The 22127-nt window shown below is 39.6% G+C and overlaps 2 protein-coding genes across 2 annotated transcripts in view; both read right to left on the bottom strand.

Annotated features, from left to right (window-relative positions):
* Window positions 1–22127, bottom strand: part of NIPAL2 (NIPA like domain containing 2) — a 142191-nt gene that overhangs the window by 85868 nt on the left and 34196 nt on the right. The window contains exon 2 of the mRNA XM_036735605.1: window positions 674–742. Within this exon, the coding sequence (XP_036591500.1) occupies window positions 674–742 (69 nt within the window). The remainder of the gene's footprint in view (window positions 1–673; window positions 743–22127) is intronic.
* Window positions 10014–10425, bottom strand: LOC118828762 (60S ribosomal protein L36-like). Its single transcript, XM_036735618.1, has one exon. The coding sequence runs from the start codon at window positions 10390–10392 to the stop codon at window positions 10075–10077; it is 318 nt and encodes a 105-aa protein (XP_036591513.1). The 5' UTR covers window positions 10393–10425; the 3' UTR covers window positions 10014–10074.

Genomic DNA, 22127 nt, shown 5'->3' with positions numbered 1-22127 from the left:
GCTTAGCACAGTTCCTAGCACATAGTAGGCACTTAATAAATACTTGTTCCTTTCCCCCCTCCTCACATCCCATAGCAGATACCTTGCACATAATATGCACTTGATAAAATACTTCTTGATTGACTGAATGGTCACCCTGGCACATTATGTGAATACATAATAATAATAATAATAATGACAATAATAATGCTAGAGTTTGGTTCACGGGTCTATAAAAAAAAGCTATTTATATTTAGTTCAAGGTTGAGCAAACGAGAACAGTTCATTCTGTGGTCCCAGGGAGGATAGAATGTTGGAGCCGGAAGGAACCTTAAAGATCTCCCTGTCCGAGCCTCTCACTTTACAGATGAAGAAACTGAGGGCCCTCCTGGAGGTCATTTGACTTGCACAAAGTCTTAAAGTAGAAACTGGTTCATGGTTTCATTCAAGTCCTTGTTTTCCCTTCCATAGGTTTCTCCTTAAAAAAAAAAAGGGAAAACCATATGGTTCTAGCCTAGTTTTCTTAAGTGTTAAAAAAAGGAAAAATGGAAACCCATGTGGTCTGCAAATGAATACTTTCCAAAGAGTCTTCATACCCTGCATAAAACCTCCCAGAAGGAAGGGCTGGGAAGGAAACTAAAGCAATAAGCTAAAAGGAAATAAAACCATTAAATTACAAGAATATTTTTCATACCTGTATGTTGAGTGAAATGCTGATGATTAAGTTTCCTGTAACTGCCAGCAATACACCAAAGAGATGAGTCTGTAAAACAGTTTAAAAAAAGAATAATCCTTGTAAGAGTTCTCCTGAAAAAGGTTAATCAATTCAGGCTTCAAATATGAATGTAAGTTCTGCTATCATCATTTAGTATAAAAAATAGGATTAACCGAGTCACACATTGAAGTTTCTAGCTATTTATGTCTTGCTTAACGAAACCATAAAATGAACTTCCAAGCTCCACTCTATGTCCTAGTCAGGGGTGGGGAACCTGTGGCTTCCAGGTCCCCACCCCTATCCTAGGTTATACAATGGCCAAGTCCACACCTCTGTGCCAGTTGTCTCATATGCCTGAGAGGTTTTCTCTCCTCACCTCTGCCCCTGAGAATCCTTAGCTTCCTTTAAGACTTAGCTCATGATGCTTCAGAAAGTTAAATGATGTGTCTGGGATTATTCAGTAGTGCCAGAGGCTGGGTTTGAAACTAAGTCTTCCTGACTCCAAGATCAGCATTCATTCCCATTTGCTCCTGAAGAATCATAGAATTTCAGATGTGTAAGGGACCTCTCAGGCTATCTAGGGGTAGGCCAACCTTTCCATGAGCTATACCTTTTATACCAAGCCAGAAAAGTGGCCTTCTGGCCTCTGCTTTGAAGACTTCCAAGGAAAAGGAAATCTACCACTTCCTGAAGATGGATTGTTGTTTAGGAAGTTTTCCCTTTCATTAACTCCAAATTTGCCTCTATTCAGCTTTTATTCTTTGCTCCTGGTTCTGCCCTTTGAGGCCAGACAGAACAAGTTTAATCTTTCTTCTATATGACTGCTCTTCAAACACACAAAAACAGTTATCATTTTCTTTTCTTCTTTTTTGGAGGCAAACAGGGTTAAGTGACTTGCCTGGGGTCACACAGATAGTAAGTGTCTGAGGTTGGATTTGAACTCGGGTCCCCCGTCTTCATGGCAATGTGCTTTATCTGCTGCACCACCTAGATGTTCCAAAAGTCATCATTTTCGAGCACTGAGCCTTGAGTCAGGAAGACCTGAATTCAAATCCAGCATCCAGTATTCACTAAATGACCCTGGGCAAGTCACTTAACCCTGTTTGCCTCATTTTCTTCATCTATAAAATGAGGATTGTTGTGAGATAATAATTGTTAAGCTCTTAGCACAGGGCCTGGTGCATAATAAGTGCTAGAGAAATGTTAGCTATCTTTATCAATCATTATTATTCCTAACCCACCTCTCAGTACCAAAATGCATTTCTGCCTCACTTGTTCTCTTAATTGCTTCATTTTTATAGGTTGCGTCTCCTTATCTTTTTTTAACTTTTAGAAAATGTATTTATTTATTTATTTTTAACTTACAGAATGAAACAAACATTTCTATAGCATAGTACAGGACTGTCCAAAATGGGGCCTGTGGGCCGCATGCCACCGCAGTGCAATTTATGAGGCCTGCCTACAAGCATAGAAAGTTACATAAATGCTTTAGTAAAGGAAGCTGAGCTACCACAGAGCTCTCACTAAAATGGCAAATCAAAATATATTGTCTATTGTTTCAATAAAAACCTAAGGTTGGACAATCCTGGTGTAGTATAATAAAAACGAGATAATTACATGATTTGCTATTACTTTTAAATATATAACAAAGGCATGATGTAAATTTCTTTTTTTTTCCTTTTTTTTCTTCCCTTCCTCTCCTTTCCTCCCCCTGCCAGAGACGGCTACAATTAGACCACCATTAATGTTTTCTTATCTTGATTAAAACTCTTTAAAGGCAATGCCAAGGTCATTTATTTGTCTGTATCCGCCCCGCCACGGTACTAGAGAAAAAGTAGATACACAATTGAGATGCATTGAAGGGAGAAAGTCTTTAAAAACAACTTACATATTATCCACAGATTGAATAATAGACAACACATTTAGAGGGAATTATGTACTCTTTGTATCTCAGATGGGCATATTTCTTGCTGTACCTAATGGCTCTATGATAGAAACACTGGAAGACTGAATCAATATTCTACTTGTATAAATGCCCATGGACATAATCTTTCTGTTTTCTCCCTTCTACAGAACATATTTTCTTGAAATATTTAAGAGCTTGTTGAGTTTCAAAGGTGGATTATAACTACAGCAAATTCTTTCCACAATGCAGCACATCTTGGAAGATTTTAAGGCTTTGTTACATAGATATTAAAAATGGGGCAGAGTAGAAAAAAGAGGACCCCTTTGTTAGCAGATATATAATACCTATGGTCTTTGTTCAGCTGAAAATTCCTTCTCCTAATGGAGGTTCTTGGCATTAATTTTGACTATTTTATTCCTCACTGGGCACTATTGTATCAGACATTGCGGACCAAAATGTAATTTGCATATGCTATTTGCATGTTTTCTATTTCCAGCCCAGTGCATTTGCCAGAAATATTTTTTAAAAATTAAGGCCTCAGTGATGAAGGGATTTGTATTGAACATAAAGTACATAATATTGAATGGATAATTATAGAGATCTTGTATAATTATAAAATTAAAATGATGAGTGGAAAAAATTTACTTTAAAAATCCCTTAACTCACTGATCAAGTAGTTGAAAGGGTATTAGGCAGGGCTGGCCTTATTTGAGAGATAGAGGGGGTAGTCAACTCTGTGATTTGAAGATGGAAGAGAATGCCTTCTTGCTCCCAAGCATCTCCATACCCAGATGCTGTGGGACATGATGTTTTTTTTTAGCATTAGAGATTCATTCTTTTGAGGTGACTAGTATCCTCTCCATAGGTCTTCTTGAAAACCACAGATAGATGCTCTCGGAGCGGGGTAACACATTGAATCAGCAGTCCTGAAGAATGAAGAGCACTGGCTTGTGAGTCAGTCAGGAAATCTTGGGTCTACTCAGCTCCACTGATGATTCCCTATGGGACCTTGAATCAGTTAATTAAACTCTGTGGGCCAGAGTATTCCCACCTGCCAAATGAGGACATTATGCGGATAATCGCGAAGACCTCCTCCAGCTCTGAATTCAAAGTCACCTTAATGTGAATTAGTGTATCAGGATGTCAGAAGCAAAGCCATAACTCAAGAGTAATGCCTGTGTGGTGGCACCCAAATAGCATTTGGAGTATTTCAGCTTTTTTGTCATTCAGTCGTTTCCGACTCTCCATAAGCCCATTTCAGGTTTTCTTGGCAAACAGTGGAGTGGTTTGTCATTTCCTTCTCCAGCTTATTTTACAGATGAGGAAACTTGAGGCAAACAGGGTTAAGTGGCCTGCCCAGGGTCATACTGCTAGTAAGTGTCTGAGGTTGGATTTGAACTCAGGAAGATGTCTTCCTTTTCCTGACTTTAGGCCCTGCACTCTATCCACTGCTCCCGCTAGCTGCCCTAGTATTTCAGCTACATGGTACCTAGGCAGCCCTAGCAGTCACATCCCACAGGATCTCCTCCTCAGCTGGCTCCACCCACTCCCTAATTTAATTTACCTTAAAAGGTTGATTTAAGGGTGCATAGTCTTGCTTTTGCCCCGAGGTATAAGAATGGTCAGTTATGTCTCTAACTTTAGGGTCCACATGGGCAGCCAGGTGGTACAGTGGATTTGGTGCCTGGCCTGGAGTCAGGAAGATTCATCTTCCTGAGTTCAAATCCAGCCTCAGTCTCTTACTAGCTGTGTGACCCTGGGCAAGTCACTTAACACTGGTTGCCTCAGTTTCCTCATCTGTCAAATGAGCTGGAGAAGGAAATGGCAAACTGCCAAGAAAACCCCAGATGGGGTCATGAAGAGTCAGACACAACTGAAAACAACTCAACAGCAATAACAAAGAAGTTCTGTGGCTGAGGGAGAGGAGGAAAGAATGGAAGGGGATAAAGAGGCATGGAGCATGTCCCTGAAGATAATTGCTATTTCACTATGTTGTCAGGGGCTGGATCTTTCTCTTAATATATAAAGAATTCAAAAAACAAAGACTTTCAGCAGACCTTGGCTGGGTGGAAATGATAGAGCAAGCAACTGTTTCAAATATCTAAGGATTCTTATCAACTAGTGTTGACAGGACAGTATCAAACAACTGGTCTCACTATCTCTTTTTCCACTGAATTACTGAAATGCCTGCTTGGCCTCCTGTATGCTCGACCTCATGACATGTGGCTGCAAGCACTACTTCCCCTCCCTCCTCATAGATAAAATGGTGCCAAATTGTTATGTACTTCATAAAAATATATTGGGGGTGAGGGGATCCCTGTTGTACTCTTCAGATTCCAAGAGTGATAATCTTGGAATTTACATAAGATAACCAAAAAAAGATGGAAAGAATATCCTTGTAGGATTGCAGATGTAATTCTTTGCCATTTCATCACTTTTCTTCTTTAGGGAGCCACTTCAATATCAGTGCGTTTGAGGGTAGAGGAGGCTATTTGGGACTTGTAAATCAGTAATGTCAAAAGGCTACTAGTCAGAAGTTGACTTCCTTTTAATGTCACTATGTGGCATAGCTGATAGCTGGCCAGGAAGTCTTGGGTTCAAATCCTACCTCTGACAATACGTTGGCTGTGTAAGCTCGGGCGAGTTGATTAACCTCCTAGTACTCCAGACCAGGGTTTCTTAAACTTTTTCCACCCTGGGAGCAGTTGTTGGTGTTGCATGGCCTGAGGGCATGCACAGTGCAAAATGTGCATGCTTTGTGTTCAGAACCAAGGCTGTAGTGAAATGAGATGCAACATGGGTAAACGCTGCCAGAAACACCTCAGATTCCTTACAAGTTTGATTTTTAATCAATTTTTGGTCATTGCATGTTCAGAAATCTTTTGCTGTTGACAAATTTTTCAAGATCCACAGCTTAAGAAGCGCTGCAGTCTAGGCAACTTTGCACGGAAGGTGCCAACTTACGTTGGTAGAGGAAGTTCTTCACATGGGAGTTCCCTATGATGAGCACACAGGTCTAATCTCTATCCTAATTTTATCATAGCACTGCTTACCTGTTATCCTTCTACATGATTTACTCTGATTACTAAAAATCCTTTCCTGATATTCAGCAGTGGACACTTATACACACACACACACACACACACACACACGCATACACACACACATATATGTAGTATATATGGTACCATTATATGTCTTACAAGTACTTTTCTTAAAACAACCCTGTAAGACATGGAGTATAGGCGTTATTATCTCCATTTTATTATTATTTTATTTTTTTTAATCTAATTTTATCTTTTATCTAATTTTTTAGAAGAAACTGAGGCCCAGAAAGGTTAAGAGATTTGTCCGTGGTCTTATAGCTAGTCAGTGACAAACTTGGTGCTGGCAACCACAGAATCCATAGCTTTTTTCCATGTTGCCAAGCTGCATTGGTCATATAATAAGGCAGGGGTGGGAATCTACGGCCTCGAGGTGACACGTAGCCCTCTAGGTCCTCAAATGTGGCCCTTTGAATGAATCCAAATTTAATAAAAGGATTTGGTCTGTAAAACTTGGACTCAGTCAAAAGGCTGCACCCAAGGACTTAGAGGGTCACACGTGGCCTCGTGGTCACAGGTTCCCCACCCTGTAATAAGTCAAGACTTGAACATGGGTCTTCTGCTCTAAGTTTAATGCTCTTTCTACTATGCCACAGTCATTTAATTAGTCTTTCTTGAAGTCAGAATTAAACATAAATAATTTATTTTTCCTAGGTACCCACATTAGGCAAAAATATGCAGATTTAAAGTTACACATAAACTCTCACCCACAATTAGCCCGTTGTCCAAATCATGTGGGTGTGTAACTTTAAATCTATAAAAAACTGCAAAAGGGAGACCATCCTGCAGTCAGGTTCTGAATACTACAAAACAATGAACAGTAGTGGGTATTGCCACAAACTATATCACTGAATTAGAGGGTATATTTTTAAATTTATTATAATTCTTGGCCTAAAGAAGAAGCTTTGGATTCACATGCATAGTGCTTAATATTGGGGGCTCCTCTCACAAATCTCTTTGACCTATGCTTCCACCCAGATTTCTCCTGGGAATATCAGAATCTGACTTTCTTGGCTTTCACTCAGGGCTTCCCATGGAAACATTAAAATCTGGCATATGCCTGGATATCTACAGAAGAGGAAGAAAACTTCCAGTTCCCATAAAAGCATTCAGACTAAGATGACACTGTATAGGACAGCCTTGATTTAATACAATAAGACAAAAGTAAAATTCTTCCAGGGGATAGTCAAATGCCCCCTTGGCAATCTCAGCTATACTAAGAGAAAAGAGGGAAGCATATAACACAATGGTGGACCTTAGGTGGTATCAGATTTATGAGTAAGAGAGCACATAAACAAAAACTATAGAGGATGGGCAGATAGGGTTGTGTTGCAATCTATATCACCGGAGGAAACATCCCAGTCACTGAGATCACAGATCCATTTGAGTATTTGAGTTGCAATTGAGTTCTGTTATGCTTAATATAATACCAGATAACTATAAACACTTAGGGAATTTGCCAGGCTAATTAGGAAATGATGACTCTATTTGTTCTTCACAGAAATGGCTTCTTTAATCATGTTCAACTTCAAAATGTCATTGACGTCTAATCAAAATCTTCATGCTCATAATTAGGATTAGCAAAGAACCTTAAGTGTCCAGCCTCCTACTCAAGAAGGCTTTGACTCCAAAGGTAGCATATTTGCGAACATAGATCCACACAGATGGGAGGGATCTCAGCATCTATCAAGTGTGACCATATCTGAATCAGAATCACCACTGTAATATCTTAATCTTTGCTTTGACCTCTTGCAAGAGGGAATCCACTCCCTCCCAAGGCAACTCATTATTTATAGCTTTAAATGTTGAGAAATTAATCCTTATGCCCAACTTAAATCTGTCTTTCTGCAATTTCTATATATTGCTGCCCTTGGGAGTCAAGCAGAATACATTTTCCATAAGACAGACCTTTCAAATACTTGTACACATCTGTCATATCCACTCTGCTGGCATGTTTTTCTTCTCCATGCAAAATACTCCCAATATCTTCAATTGGTCCTGATAGAACATGGTCTCAAGGCCCTTCACAATCTCCTCTAGACACTGTCCAGTTTATCAATATTCTTCCTGGACAGTGTCTAGAGCATCACCCCATGATGTCATTGGTTCTCTTTGAAAACAAAGAATGAACAAAACATTTGTCAATACTACCTCCTTATTGATCTTCATCATAAATTCCATTAGTCATTTTTATTCTATCATTTCCAGTATCAAGTTCATGCTCCTTGGCAGAGAAAGGAGAAACAGAGGAGGAATAAATATCTCTACCTTCTCCCTTTTGTCAGCTATCAATGTCCTATCTATCCCAGGTATGTGTCCTGTCCTTTCTTTGATTCTCTTTTTCTCAATATAGTTTAAGAAACTCTTTTTGTTGTCCTTAGTTTTCTCTTGACATTCCCAGCTCATTCTGAGCTTTAAAATTCTTGATCTTATCTGTATAGGATCATGGCAGCAATACTCTTATATTTATCCTTTGTTACCAGGACTTTCCATCTTTTCTATACATTAAAAAAAATCTAATTTGGTTGGTGTACTCCCTCCCTGTGCATCCAAACCAGTCATCTATTTCGACAAACTTTGCTAAAATCTTAATAATATATAGCATCCCCTTGATCTACCCAATCTAGTGACCATGTCATAAAAAAAATAAGATTGATTTGGCATGACCTTTCTCTCTGCAATCACTGCTCCCATTTATAAATCTTTAGTAACCTTGCCTTTGATAATTTTTTCTAAGAGTTAAGGTCAGGTTCACTGGCCACAAGTTTGTAGACTTCACTATCTCCTATTAAAAAAACAAAAAGTAGGACATGATTCAGACTTCACACTCGAACAGAGGCAGGCATCCCAGTTCCCACACACCTAGGGAAGGGAATGAGCATTTATACAGTGCCTATATATGACAAGCACTATGTTAAATGGCATTTTCTTTTGTTTTACAAATCTTATTGCATTTAAATTAAATTCACTTAACAAACTCAAAAGGCTATATGAATACTAGCAATTATTATTACAGATAAGGAAACAGGTTCAGAAAGGTTAAGTGTCTTAGGATCATAGATTTAGAGCTGAAAGGGCCCTTAGATGCTATCAGGTCCAACTCATTCACTTTATAGATGAGGAAACTCACAACAATTCTACAAATTAAATGCTATTAATATCCTTATTTTACAGTTGAAGGAACCGAGGCAAACAGAGGTTAAGTGACTTGCCCAGGGACACACAACTAGTAAGTCTCTGAGGCTGGATTTGAACTCAGGTCTTCCTGACTCCAGGTTGTTTCAACAATCTGGCTAGCAGCTGTGGTGGGGGTGAAGGACCAACACAAGCCCAACGACAAGCACCCTACCAGCATGCTTCAAAAGCACAGGTTCTTTTGATCTGCTTTAGTAAGGAAAGCAATGTTAAGGGGTTGACAAGCTTACTTTAATTCAGCATTCAAATACCATTCACTTAGTTCAGGAGAAAAAGCCAGCACCCTGAACTTCAGAGCAAATACAAACAAATTACAAACATCGACAGACAGACCAAATCCAATTCATAGTTACCAACATCTGAGTTCAGCCCGGGAGCTCATAACACCATGGCTGTGGGTAAGAGCTCCGAAAAAGAGAAAGCCAACCCCTGGTTTTATATCTTTTTCAGGGTCAAGGGTGAGTCACACATGCGACTCACCCACATGACCTAGAATCATCACAAAGAGGCGACTTAAACCCACATGGTCTAAAAGCCTCTGATGTCCCAAACATGTCACTCAAACTCATGTGTAAACTAGGTCCTCCCCTGAGGCAAGGAGGTCACCAAGGACTCCCAGTCTAATCAAGGAAACGAAGGCCAAACTCTTCCAGGGCACTTGGTTGAACTGAGTGCTAAGAGCCCATTTTGTTCACCAACACACAGGTCCAGAGCTCTTATCCACTGTGCTATCAGCTGCCACTATACCTACTCCAGCAAAAAGCAAGCCCAAAATAGAAACAGACAAAATGATGCTCAAGAAATCCGATGAGAAATTACAGTGAGTCACTTCATCTACCTCAGAATTATACAAATAGTCAGTCAGGGCCCATAAGCAAGACGAAAGGGGACCCACCAGAAAACTTAGCCCTAGAGCAGGCAAAGAAGAATTATACCAGTCTATGATGCCTCTCCAGTTAGAAAATAACCATCATAATCTAGAGATGTTTATTCTATTTATTAAAAAGAAACAAAAAAGCTCATTCAATCTTGTACTGTAGCTAACAAAATCACATTACAATTCAATCCCAGGAGCTAGTGGGGAAAAATAGAGGAGCAGTCTTACAGTTCTTACTTTTTTTTTTTTATTTGTCAAATCTTTATTGGGTAAGTGGGAAAGATTGGCAGGGTCCAGTTTAGTCCTTCTTGGCAGCAGCCTTCCTCATGGCAGCTAGGACGTTGCTGAGCTCCTCTCTCTTCCTCTTGGCCCGGATGTGAGTTCCCACCCTTTTTTTGATGAACTTAAGGGCTCTCTTATCCTTAGAGACCTTTAACAATTCCATGGCACGCCTCTCATAAGGGGCAAATCCACACACTTCCCGGATCATATCTCTCACAAACTTGGTGTGTTTGGTCAAGCGCCCACGGAGGCGGCAGTGTCGCGCCTTCGAAACGTTTTTGGTAACTTTGTGGCCCTTGTTGAGGCCCACGGCCACGGGGTATCGGATGGCCATGGCTGCGGCGCGTAGCCCCAACGGCAGCCACAGCAGAAGGAAGCCAGTTCTTACTTTTTAAATCAGGGCAGGGAACCTGCAACCTTGAGGCCACATGTGGCCCTCTAGGTCCTCAAGTGCAGCCCTTTGACTGAATCCAAACTCCACAGAACAATTCCCTTTAAGGTAAATATTGTATAGAGGATTCGTGGGACAGGAATGGCACAGGACAAGGTACAGATGAACTGGAAGCTGTATCATTGGCCAAAGTAATAAATAACAATTATAATAACTGTTGCCTTTTATACATCACTTTAAATTTTGCAAAATGCTTTCCACCCGCTATCCCATCAAAGTTCAATCTGAAAGAAACAATGGTAATGTAATTATATTGTAGCTAGCATTTACGTGGCACTTTAAGGTCTGCAGAGCATTGTATGTGTTGGCCCATTTGATCCTCACTACCACTTCCGGGAGGGAGGTGCTATTATTATCTCCACTTTACAGTTGAGGGAACTGAGGCAAACTTAAGTGACTTGTTCAGGGCCACACAACTAATAAGTATGGAGGGCAGAATTTGAACACAGGTCTTTCTGAATTCAAGTCTATCAACTATCCACCACACCATGATGCCTTTTGTACCTCTGTGTACATTTACTGTGTTCTGTTTTCTTTCATAGTTATTGATGTATATCTTTCTTTCTCTCCTTGACTTGTAAATGTGCAGTTTGCAGAATCTACCTTTTTCCCCTTATAAAAATATGGGGATATCCGCCCATTTCCAGTTTCTTTGCAGTTCTTCCTTCCTCCACAATTCATCAAGCACCATGGTCTAAAGATGGTTCTTTTGGCATCTTTCTCTTTACCGTCCTTTGACTAATTCCATGGAGGTTCTCTCCTCACAATCTGAAGATCATTCCTTGATAGAGAAGGTGGGAACAAAATAGCCCTCAAATAGTCCTGTTTTCTCTCTGTTCCCCATTAATGTGACTCAACATGCCCCAGCAGTGAGCCTATCTTTTTCTCGTTTCACTTCTTGCCTTGAACAGAGCTTAAGATGAAAGATCATAGACTCAGGGTTGGAAGAGCCTTAGAAGCCACTGAATTCAGTCCCCTAATTTTCCAGATGACAGAATGAAAGAGACCAAGAGACATTACATGAGTTACTCAAAGTCACACAAGTGGTAAGCAACAGAGGTGAGATTTGAACTCATGTTGCCCCACTCCAAATCTCATTTTTTCCACTGTCCTACAGTGCTTTTTCTTGTCGTTCACATTTTTCATCATAGTTGCTGTTCTTGATTCTTTTTCCAAGTTATCTACTCCTGTAAATGAAATTGACACCTTTTATACTCCTAGTCTGCTGTATCTGATATCTTCCATGTGAAATGGATTTATTGTAGTATCTGGATTTTTTCATTCCCTATCATTTTCAGTTCAATGCCTTCTTGGCCAGCTTGACAAATTTTTAGTCAAACACATTCTTTGTAGTTTTCATAAGAGGCACTCTGTTCATAGATGCAACCCATCATGTTGGGATCTCACTCATAAGTTCATAGACTTAAAGTTGAAAGAGGCCTTGAAAGCTATTACTCATTTTACAAATGAGGAAATTGATACACAGAGAGGTTGAGAGACTTGTCTAGGATCATATAGCTAGTAAGCATCTGGAGTGGGATTTGAACTTGGGTCTTCTTGACTCCTAGCCTCATTCACTATACCACCTTCAACATGTCTCTCCATGGCTCTGTTCTCTGATACCATCTACACAGTTAGCTCTTCATATCCATAGTCTTTTTTTCCTTGAAAGTCATGACCTTCAATGGCAAGGAGAGATAAAAATACTACCTGTGTCCCCAGGTCAACCTAGTTTCTACCTGGTCTTCCAAGTCACTGAAAAGATTCTAAATTTTTTCAGGCAGCATCATTGGTTCCCATGTGAATCAGCAGAAGTGGGTAGTAGTTAATGGTTTGAAAAGTCTTGGCACGTTCTCAGTCACATCTCAGATAAATATCTGAGAAAATGACATACCTCCCAAGCAGTCTTTTGAGATCTACATATGACAGCCTCTCTAGCCCTGAACAAAGAATCATCAAATATCATTATGAACACAAGCTCATTAGCTAATACTTTATAGATTCTATGCTGTTCTTTTTGGGGGTGGGGGTGAAGCAATTGGAGATGAGTGACTTGCTCAGGGTCACATAGCTAGTAAGTGTCTGAAGGCAGGATTTGAAGTTAGGGCCTCCTGACTCCAGGGCTGGTGCTCTATCCATGCACCACCTAGCTCCCCCTCTATTCTCTTTAAAAAAAATTTAGGACATTTGCCCTTCTCCAGTCCTGCAGTAGCTTTTCTGTTTCTTCATGAGATATTGAATGTCACCAATAATGGCACAGCTGGTTCTGTTAGTACCCAATGGTTCAGTTAATCTGGGCAATTAGGTGTTCTCTTAATATTTATCTTGGGTATCAACTCTCCATCATCCATTTTTATTCTGTCCTTTCCAGTCCAGACATCTTTCCCCTCAGCAGAGAAAACAGCAAAAAATAGAGGAAGTTAGGTGGTGCAGCAACTAGAGTGCTGAACCAGGAGGCAGGAAGACCTGAGTTCAAACCTGGTCTCAGACACTGACTAGCTATGTGACCCTGAGCAAATCACTTAACCTCAGCTTGCCTCAGGACTGCTGTGAGGATCAAATGAGCAAATATTTGTAAAGTATTTAGCACAGTGCCTGGCACAAAGTAGGTGTAGTAGTATTATTATCGTTACGAAAAATAAGAATTAAGTACTGTCCTATATCTTCCTGCCTCCAATTCTTATCTTTCCATCTACCCCAGCAGCAGTTCAATCGTTTCTTTGGTCTTCCTTCTTTTTTTCTTTCTTTAATAATCCAGAACATAAAAACCACATTCCCCAAGCCTTTTCACTTTCCTCTCAGGAAGGAAGATAATCTTCCACTCACAACCTACATATTTAAGAATTGTCTCTGGCAGGAAGATACACAGCAGAAACTGCACAGATCCATAAAATAAATATCCCAGTCTTTAGAACCTCCTGGATGTCACATGAAACTGTATACCATTGTCACTGTCTCTGGAAGCTGCCCTTATAAACAACCCAATCAAACTGCTACTAGCCACTGGCAGCCTGAATGCTGGGGGTCCTGAGAATACTACCAATAAACTGGGGGTTCTTAACCTGGGTTCTGTGAATAGATTTTAGGGAGTCTGTGAACTTGGATGGAGGAAAAATACTAGATATTTTCATTAACCTTTGATTTCTGTTGCGACCTTTTATATTTTATTTTATTCATTTAAAAACCTTATCATAGAGGGAGTCCTTAGGTTTATACCAAACTCCCAAAGAGAACCATGATCCAAAAAAGGTTAAGAAACCCTGCTCTAAATTAATCTGTCTTCTCCTTTCTAATCCCCTGCTAATCTGGGTTCAGCTTCCTTCATAATGGCCCTTGTGGTCTCTGGAGAAAAAGAAACAACTCTTTTCTATTTGAATCTTATAACCACTCCTGGTTGAAACTGCACTAGCTTTATCAAGTCACAATACTATTTATATACTAACTTGTTCTGGCTCTAGAAAATCCTACTTTTCTACCAACTTTTCTCCCTAGGACTATCTATTCTTTCTGCCTTTACTCTGTCTCAGCAGGTTGAGAAGGTCCTGTCCTTGATGTGGTGCCATCTTGTTCTCAGCCCATGCTGCTCTCCTCTCCTCATCTTTTCTTTTTATAATTCTATGTAGAGGGCCACTTCTGCTATAACCTCTTCTTATTACCACTTTTGAAGGTTTTCTAGGCTCTGTTCCCATCTTCCTTTTCCTGGGATGCCACCTACAGCTCCACAGTCCTTCCAGTGTCACAGTCCCCAAAGGCTTTCTACTTGGTGACACTCAGTTAGACTTTGAAAGTGTAGAATTAAATTTTCATCCAGTACAATTAAGTTTCTTAAATGATCAGCTGCGTTAAATTCTACAAGTTTCAACTAAACTGAAGACTTATAATTATCCCAGTATGATTTTAAAATAAAACAGGTACAATTAAGTATGCTTAAAATTAGGAGACAAGAGGAGGTTTTATATTTAGTAGGCAGCATTGGTACAGTGGGAAGATGGATAGTTTGGGGACCTGGGGGCCTGGGTTCAAATCCCAGCTCTGCTACTCACTGCCTGTGTGACCTCAAGAAAATTACTTCTCTCAGGGCCTTAATTTCCTCATCTGTAAAATGGGCTTTGGATTAGATGATCTCTAAAGTCTTAGAAGAGACTATCTAAATCTATGCTTATATATTATAAAAATTATTTTAAAAAATCCAACCTCGTTTAAGCATTGTAACATTGTATGGGACCTAGCAGGCACTTAATGAAGGCTTACAGATTTATTGAGTGTTTGCATAAGAATGAAGAATGATTAGCCTAGTGATTTCACCTGTGATTTCAATGGTATTGGGAAACTCCCTGGTGAACTAATTCCCTGCTCCAATTCAGGTTAGCACCTTCTCTGAAACTTAGAGACTTAGAAACTTACCTGGGACACTGAGAGTTTAAGGGATTTGCGCAGGGTCACCTGACCTCAGTTCTGCCAACCTCTCTACCTACAATACCATTCAGACTTAATATGCTACCTTGGTGGGGGGGTGGTTCTTTACTGATTTTTTGTGTTAGTAACAGAGGAATTTGAAATTTACTTTGGATAGCTCTTTTCCATCCAAACTTTGAACTTCGCTGGCCAAGAGGAAGGTGAAGGTAGACCTATGCTGATATATACACAAAGGCAGAAAACAAATCCATTCTAGAGATACTTAATGGAGATTCTGCAAACCAGTGGCAGATTAGTGCTCTCCCTAAATCACAACTGATGGTTGATGGCATCATGCTTATCTGAACCAGTGGATACAAAGATCATTTACAGAACTTCCCCGCCCAGTTCCCAACAGCCACATGTGCTAGCTCAGAGCTTAGGTGTTATAGGGATGATGAAGCCCCTGGCTGCCTCTAGCTAGTCATGTATGATTCAGTACTGAAGGCTTCCTCAGCCTTTGGCATGACAAAGCAATCTCCTTATTGGCCACAGAAGAACCTAAGACTCAGTGTATCTGTAAAAGGGAATGACCCACTTTCAGTTGCAGAGTGTATGAGTACCCTCTAAGCCTACCTTCCAACAACTGTATGCTAGCCGTACATACCGACCGCTCTCATGAGTTAGTTGAAAACAGAATACTCAACTAGGCGAAATTGAGCTAGGGCCTCTGGCTGTCTTTTCTGTTTTGTGTTTCTTTGCTGAGTACAGATGAGGGAACGTTACTCTCAAGGATAGACCTGTCTAGGCTTGTGAGTTTTGAAAGGCCATTTGGGTGAAGATTATTGGCAGCAGAGGAAGCTGATATATTAGAGAAGATGACTATTTGCAATAAGAGGAACCCAAGTCTCAGCCTCACTGGCCAGTAGAAATGGACTTTGAGGGTCTATCAGGGGAAATGTAATAAACAACATTATGTTTTTATGAAGTTTAAGTCTCAATTTCCTGGGAGAGTAGAACAAAGTTATAAGTTACTACATCCTGTTTTAAGCCTTCCTGCTGATTCGTGCTTGCAAATTTTTTGTATTAATATTTCTTTTGTGTGAAAGAAATAAATACCTGTCCCATACTCTGGGCTGTGAAGAATCTTGAAGAAGAATGAACCTCCCTGGACACTCTTCTATTTAGCAGAACATAAGCTCCCTGAGGACAGGGGCATTTTGGTCATTATACCCCAGCACCTGGCACATAGCAAGTACTTAATAAATGCTTACTGAATTTAATTAAAGCACTATACTGACTTCGGACCTTGTTGGCTACTGGAGAGACAGACACCTAAATCAGGTGCTAATTCTAACATCAAACTGGCAGTTGTCAGGCATTTGCCTGTCTACTGAACTATATGAGGGATGCACCAAAATGCTCATTTTAAAGCAAGATACCAAGGGCTGATATCTAGATATCTGTAATTTATCAATTAGCTAGGCACCATGGATAGATATGCATCATTTATTATCACTCTGATTTTTAGAACTGCTTCATGATGGTAAATTGTGATTTTTGGTCATAGGAATATGCCTAAGGGGATTAATACTTTATTACAAGCCACTGGGATTTGGAATAGATCAAAGTTGACTTCAAGGTAACTGGTTTCTATAAGACCGAAAGCTAAAACCTCCCTTGCTTGCAGAAGTGGGGAACTATGTAGGGGAATGATGCATATACTGTTGGACTTGGTTTATGGATTGCTTAGTTTTGTTGAGTTGATTTTTTTTCTTTTCTTTCTTATTCTTTGTTATGAGGAATAGGTTTCTGGGGTAAAAGAATCGGGAGGGATACATTTGGAAAGAAAGGTGCTATAAAAACAAATGTATCAATAAAAATGAAAAAACTCAACAACCAACAAAACAAAATGAGGTGAAAAGACTGAAAGCTAGAACTGGAATGTGGATTTCAAAGCAATAGTTTCACAGTTATCTACTGAAAGGTTGACTGAATTCACACTGACTTTTAAAATGAAATGCATTTTTCTTGTAATAGAACAATGAAAAATAAATGTATATAAGGCAGGTGTCAGAGTTTCCTTGTGACACCTAGTGTAGGTTGGGATATCTTAGTCTTCACTGTTTCTGGAATTTTTTGTTTAATGCTTCTACATTGATCTCATGAGTCAATCAAATTAGTCTAACACATCTGAGTTGCCATTTAACTTTTAGCTCTCTTAAAAAATATAGCAAAACCTAATTAATTCAGACTAATGGCTTAGAAAGCCAGCCTGAATCAATGAAAAGTCTGAATTCTAGACAATTTTGAAAGAAATACAATCTTACTGCTTTTAAGGGTATACAGGAAAATAACTAACAGCAGAAAAGTTTCTTCCTAAAGATCCTGCTAGGCCTATGTAAGGAAGACCAGGGGCCTGTATGACCACTAACTGAAGAAGCCTCAGAGAATCTCAAAACTGCCCAGAGTCACCTACAGTAAGAGTCACCTACAGTAAGAGCAGAAGTCCCATTTTCTGGACAGAGAAAGTCTGAATATCTATGTCACTAATTTCCCCTGAGTTCCTTTCAGTGAGAGTCAGCACTAGTCTTAAATCTTGACCTACACCCTAGGTTGTGTTTCAGTCTTCCTACAACCTAGGACCTTAGCCTGAAAGAGCCAGGGTTTCCCATTACATCCTGGGCCATCTTCAGTCATCCTGGTGAATATCAGGCCACTAGATCCAGATGGCTCTGGAGGAGAAAGTACGGCTGGTGACCTTGTACAGCCCTCTCTCACTCAAATCAAAGTCAACTGCAAGTCATGTCATCATTTCCCTGATGTCATGGTCCTCTTCGAGAGCGAAGGACAAACACAACACCCTAGGTCCCAGCTCTTGAATCCTTATCCATAATACATGGTCCTGTTTGATCCATATCAGAACTCTTAAAAAAAAACTGGGTGCCTAAGTCTATCCAGGGACTTTATGTGAGTCTCTTCTTTGAATTTCACATTCTCTGCCTGGCTGTCTTGTGATAATTTTTGTCAGGTGGTTCTCTGCCTCCCAGACAAGACAATTCATTCCTTAGAGGCATCAGCCCTTGCCCAAGGCTGTGACTAGTAATTTGGCAGCTGTGCCTACATCCCAAATTGTTGACTCAGGGAACATAGAACTTAGGGCCAGGGCCTCTCTGTCTCTATCCTCCTCAACACCAGGGCTGTGACTAAGGGCCCTGTTCCCAACCTAATGCCCCTTGAGGCTTTTCCTCTGGAAACAAAAGTGGCAAATAAGGAAGATTCTTGCCTTTCCCTGAACTAGATTGTGGTATTCCTAACCTTCCTGAGTGTGTGTTCAATTTTCAATAAAGATATCCTACTTTATTGAATAGGCAATCATTATCTTTAATTAGTGATTTTATCTTAAATACAATGAATGGGCTTAATCTTGATTTACCTAAAAATAGTTTGTTCTTTAAAACAGGTTAAACAACTCTCCCTCTCCCAGTAGAGAGGTGAGGGGCTTCTGGTCCTCAACCCCACGTGAGCATTCAAATATAATAATAGTTAGCATTCATATAGTGCTTTAAAGTTGGCAAAAACACTTGATGAATATCTCAAAACCTTACAAGAACTGATACAGAGTGAAGTGAGCAGAACCAGAACATTGTACACGGTAACAGCAATATTGTACAATGAACAACCATGAATGACTTAGCTATTCTTAGCAAGACAATGATCCAAGAAAATTCCAAAGGACTCATGATGGAAAAAATGCTATCTGCCTCCAGAGAAAGAATTGATGATGTCTAAGTACAGACCAAAGCATACTATTTTTCTCTTTCTTTTTTTTCTTTTCTTTCTTTCCTTTGTTTTTCTCTCCCTCCTTCCCTGCTTTCCTTTCTTCCTTCCTCCCTTCCTTTCTTCCTTCCTCTCTTTCTTTTTTTTAGTTTTCCTGCACAGAATGACTAATATGGAAATGTTTTACATGTTTGGGAAAAAAAGTCCCCAAATATTATCTCACTTGATCCTCACAACAGTAGGTGCTATTATTCTCATCCCCATTTTAAAGAAGAAGAAACTGTGTGAGGGTTACACAGCTAATAAGTGTCTGGGACTGGATTTGAACTCAGGTCTTCCTCCCTCCAGGCCCAGCACTCTATTCACTACGCCATCTGGCAGTCTCTACTTGATGGACTTGTTCATTGATTATGCTTTTTCTTTATTACATGGGTAATAAAAAGGGGGTATATTGAAAATAAGGGGCACATTGAGAAATGATGATGATTCAAAAAACAAAAGCCAACAATAAAACAAATAAAATTAGCTATTTAGACCAGTGATTAAACCTGTAGTTGTTTACATTACCATCACAAATAACCATTTCTTCATAGATTATGCCTAGCATAGGTCAACTTTAGCCTAGTTGGTTTAAATTATCACACCCAGGGCAAGCAGCAATGGGTGGAGGGGGTGAGTCAGGACATTTGGTGGGAGACCGCCTTTGGACTGACTCATCAGTAGTGGAAATAAAGACCATAGGATACTGAAAGGCTGCTTCTGGAAAGCCACGGGGGCTGTACCTCCCCTCCTCTCCTCAAACCCTTTCCCCTCACCAAGCAAGGTTGGTTACTCTGGGGCAAAGTCCCTTCACTATACCCCAGGATCTGAATAGATTCCTATTAGCTCCAGAAAAATATTCCACTGTCCAGTACTACTCTGGGAATAAATGTGATCAGTATGCTTAAAGTTCAGTTCAATTCAACACATATTCATTAAGTACAAGACACTGTGAACATTTGCCGGAGAAACAAAAACTGAAAACAAGGAGCTTTCATCAGACCAGGGAGACATAAAATGTTCTAGGTATGAAAAGTAACTGGAGGACGGAGAGAACACAAGGATGGCGCACCACCTGTCAGGGATCTAAGATTCTCACATGGCATAAACTTTAGACAAGGTGACCTCTCGAATCACTTCCAACATTCTATTTCACTTTGCCCTGATGTCAGCCTAGAAGAGTGAACAGAGGATGTGATGAAGAAGCTTAGGGTGAGGTGCATTTATTGAGGTTTGTGGCTGAGTACATGGAGCGGAGCTTGGGAGCCAGACACAAACAACCAGAGGTGGGAAAGTACAGTGAAGGGCAATGAAATGTCTCATCATCAAAAGCCACAGCAGCCTGGATTTGATTATTAACACATTACAAATGACTTTCTCCATACTGGGAAGTTGCTTTACCTGTGTGTCCCTGCAGAAGTTTCTCAGAAGGTACCAGATGAAATTTAAAAAGGTTCTGGTCTATTACAATTAACAGGAAAAATTAATCAGCCACTTCTCCATTGCCCATCTGCCAATCATTGACTTTACAAGCCATATCAGAGGCCATTCTCCACTTCAAATTCTTCTTTGAAATTTTTATCAACAGAATCCATTCGAATGAGATAAACAGCCCCATAGGAGCATAAGGAGAAGGGCTTTTAAGACTCAAATAATTATGTCCCTGCTTCAGGGATAGCGTGAACCATCAAGTTAACTACCATCCTATTGTAGGGAGGACTACAAACGGTGTTCCTTTGAGTCAATTTGAGAGGTGATGTATAAATGAAATATAAGTGTGTATGAAAATGTATATAAATATACATACATACTGTATGTATATATATATACACACATACATACACACACACACACACACACACACACACACACATATATATATATATATATATATATATATATATATATATATATATATATATATATATATATATATACTGTCTATGTATTTCCTTGATGTGTATCTATATCTACCTTGATACAGATATAAACATATTCTAAGGTAATATATTACATGTAATATATTTAACTTTTTTATGGCAGATATAAATCTAGATCAGGGGCTCTTTTCTTTTTTGCATGTCATGGACCCCTTTGGCCCTCCAGGGAAGCCTAAGTACTCCTTTCCAGAATAATGTTTTTAAATGCATAAAATAAAATACATATGATTACAAAGAAAACCAATTATATTGAAGTATAGTTGTCTACACACACAAAACACATATATACATACATATACATCTATACATGTATGTGTGTATATGTGTGTGTGTGTTTGTGTGTGTGTGTGTTCACTGACCTCAGGTTAAGAACCCCTGATCTAGATAAGTAGATATATTTCTGGCAAGGAATGAATGAGTAACAGGAGAGCAAGGTGGGGAAAGTATATGGATCTTTAAAATGAAATTTGATTCATTTATTTCAAGTGTGTTGTGAATTTCCAGGATTTCAGAGACCCATACCTCCCAAAGCAATAGGGGATGGGGGAAATAACACCTAATTAAAAGCAAATTTTATTGTCCCCTCTCCACCCTCATTTTATTGCTTTCTTGACTCTCCTAAACTTTTAAGGAATCAAAGAGCATTGAATTACACATAGAAAGACCATTGTTTGTGAAAGCTCCAAGGAGCAGGCATCTACTTTCTGCCCTCTCACCTCAGTCTTCCAAAAACCAAACCCCCCAGGAACAGTAAATAACAACTCTTTTACTATCCTAACTCACTCCAGGGTTCATACTGTACGTACGTATGTACGTGTGTATATCTGATTCTGGTCAAGAAGTCCTATAGGTCACTCCCAGAAAGACCCAGACTAAAAAGATTTATATGAGAAGATTTTAGGATTTTCAGTGACCTCTAAGGTCCCTCCCAACTCTAAATCTATAAGCCTATGAAATACTGGTGTGGAATTTCGTTAACAAAGTTCAGGAGGGCAGAGTTCTTACCGTACAGGCAGTCCCTGATATTTTTTTTAAAACCACAACTCATTCCAGTAAACTGCATCATGAAACTTATTATATTTCTCCATAGGAAAAAAAAGTTACAATTACAGACTGTGCCTCTAACCAAAGACTCGACATCACATATAACATAGATATGACTGACAATGTCATAAGATCATGGATAAACTATAAGCCTCCATAACAATCTGAAATAATAAAAGATGCTACAAAACCTATAAGATGGGCATAAAGATCCTGTACACATCTATTATGTTAGAGACTCAAACATAAGTACCGGAAGCTCATAAAACTAACTCTACTGAATCTTAAATGAAAATGAAATCCCCTCTATACATGTCAAACATTTAAATAACAATAATTTCATTTGCCTTCTTAGGGGATAGGTGAAGAGAAAGGGCCATTTTCTTATGGTGGAGAACAGGGAGGTTTTTGGAAGCCCTG

This window comes from Trichosurus vulpecula, chromosome 1 (assembly GCF_011100635.1).
Source record: "Trichosurus vulpecula isolate mTriVul1 chromosome 1, mTriVul1.pri, whole genome shotgun sequence".
In the NCBI taxonomy this organism is placed as follows: domain Eukaryota; kingdom Metazoa; phylum Chordata; class Mammalia; order Diprotodontia; family Phalangeridae; genus Trichosurus; species Trichosurus vulpecula.
The sequence above is the reverse complement of the archived record's forward strand: the minus strand, read 5'-3'. Positions and strand labels throughout refer to the sequence as shown.

Excerpts from the sequence above, each read along its gene's own strand:
- LOC118828762 (XM_036735618.1), bottom strand. The coding sequence starts at position 10,392 with ATGGCCATCCGATACCCCGTGGCCGTGGGCCTCAACAAGGGCCACAAA.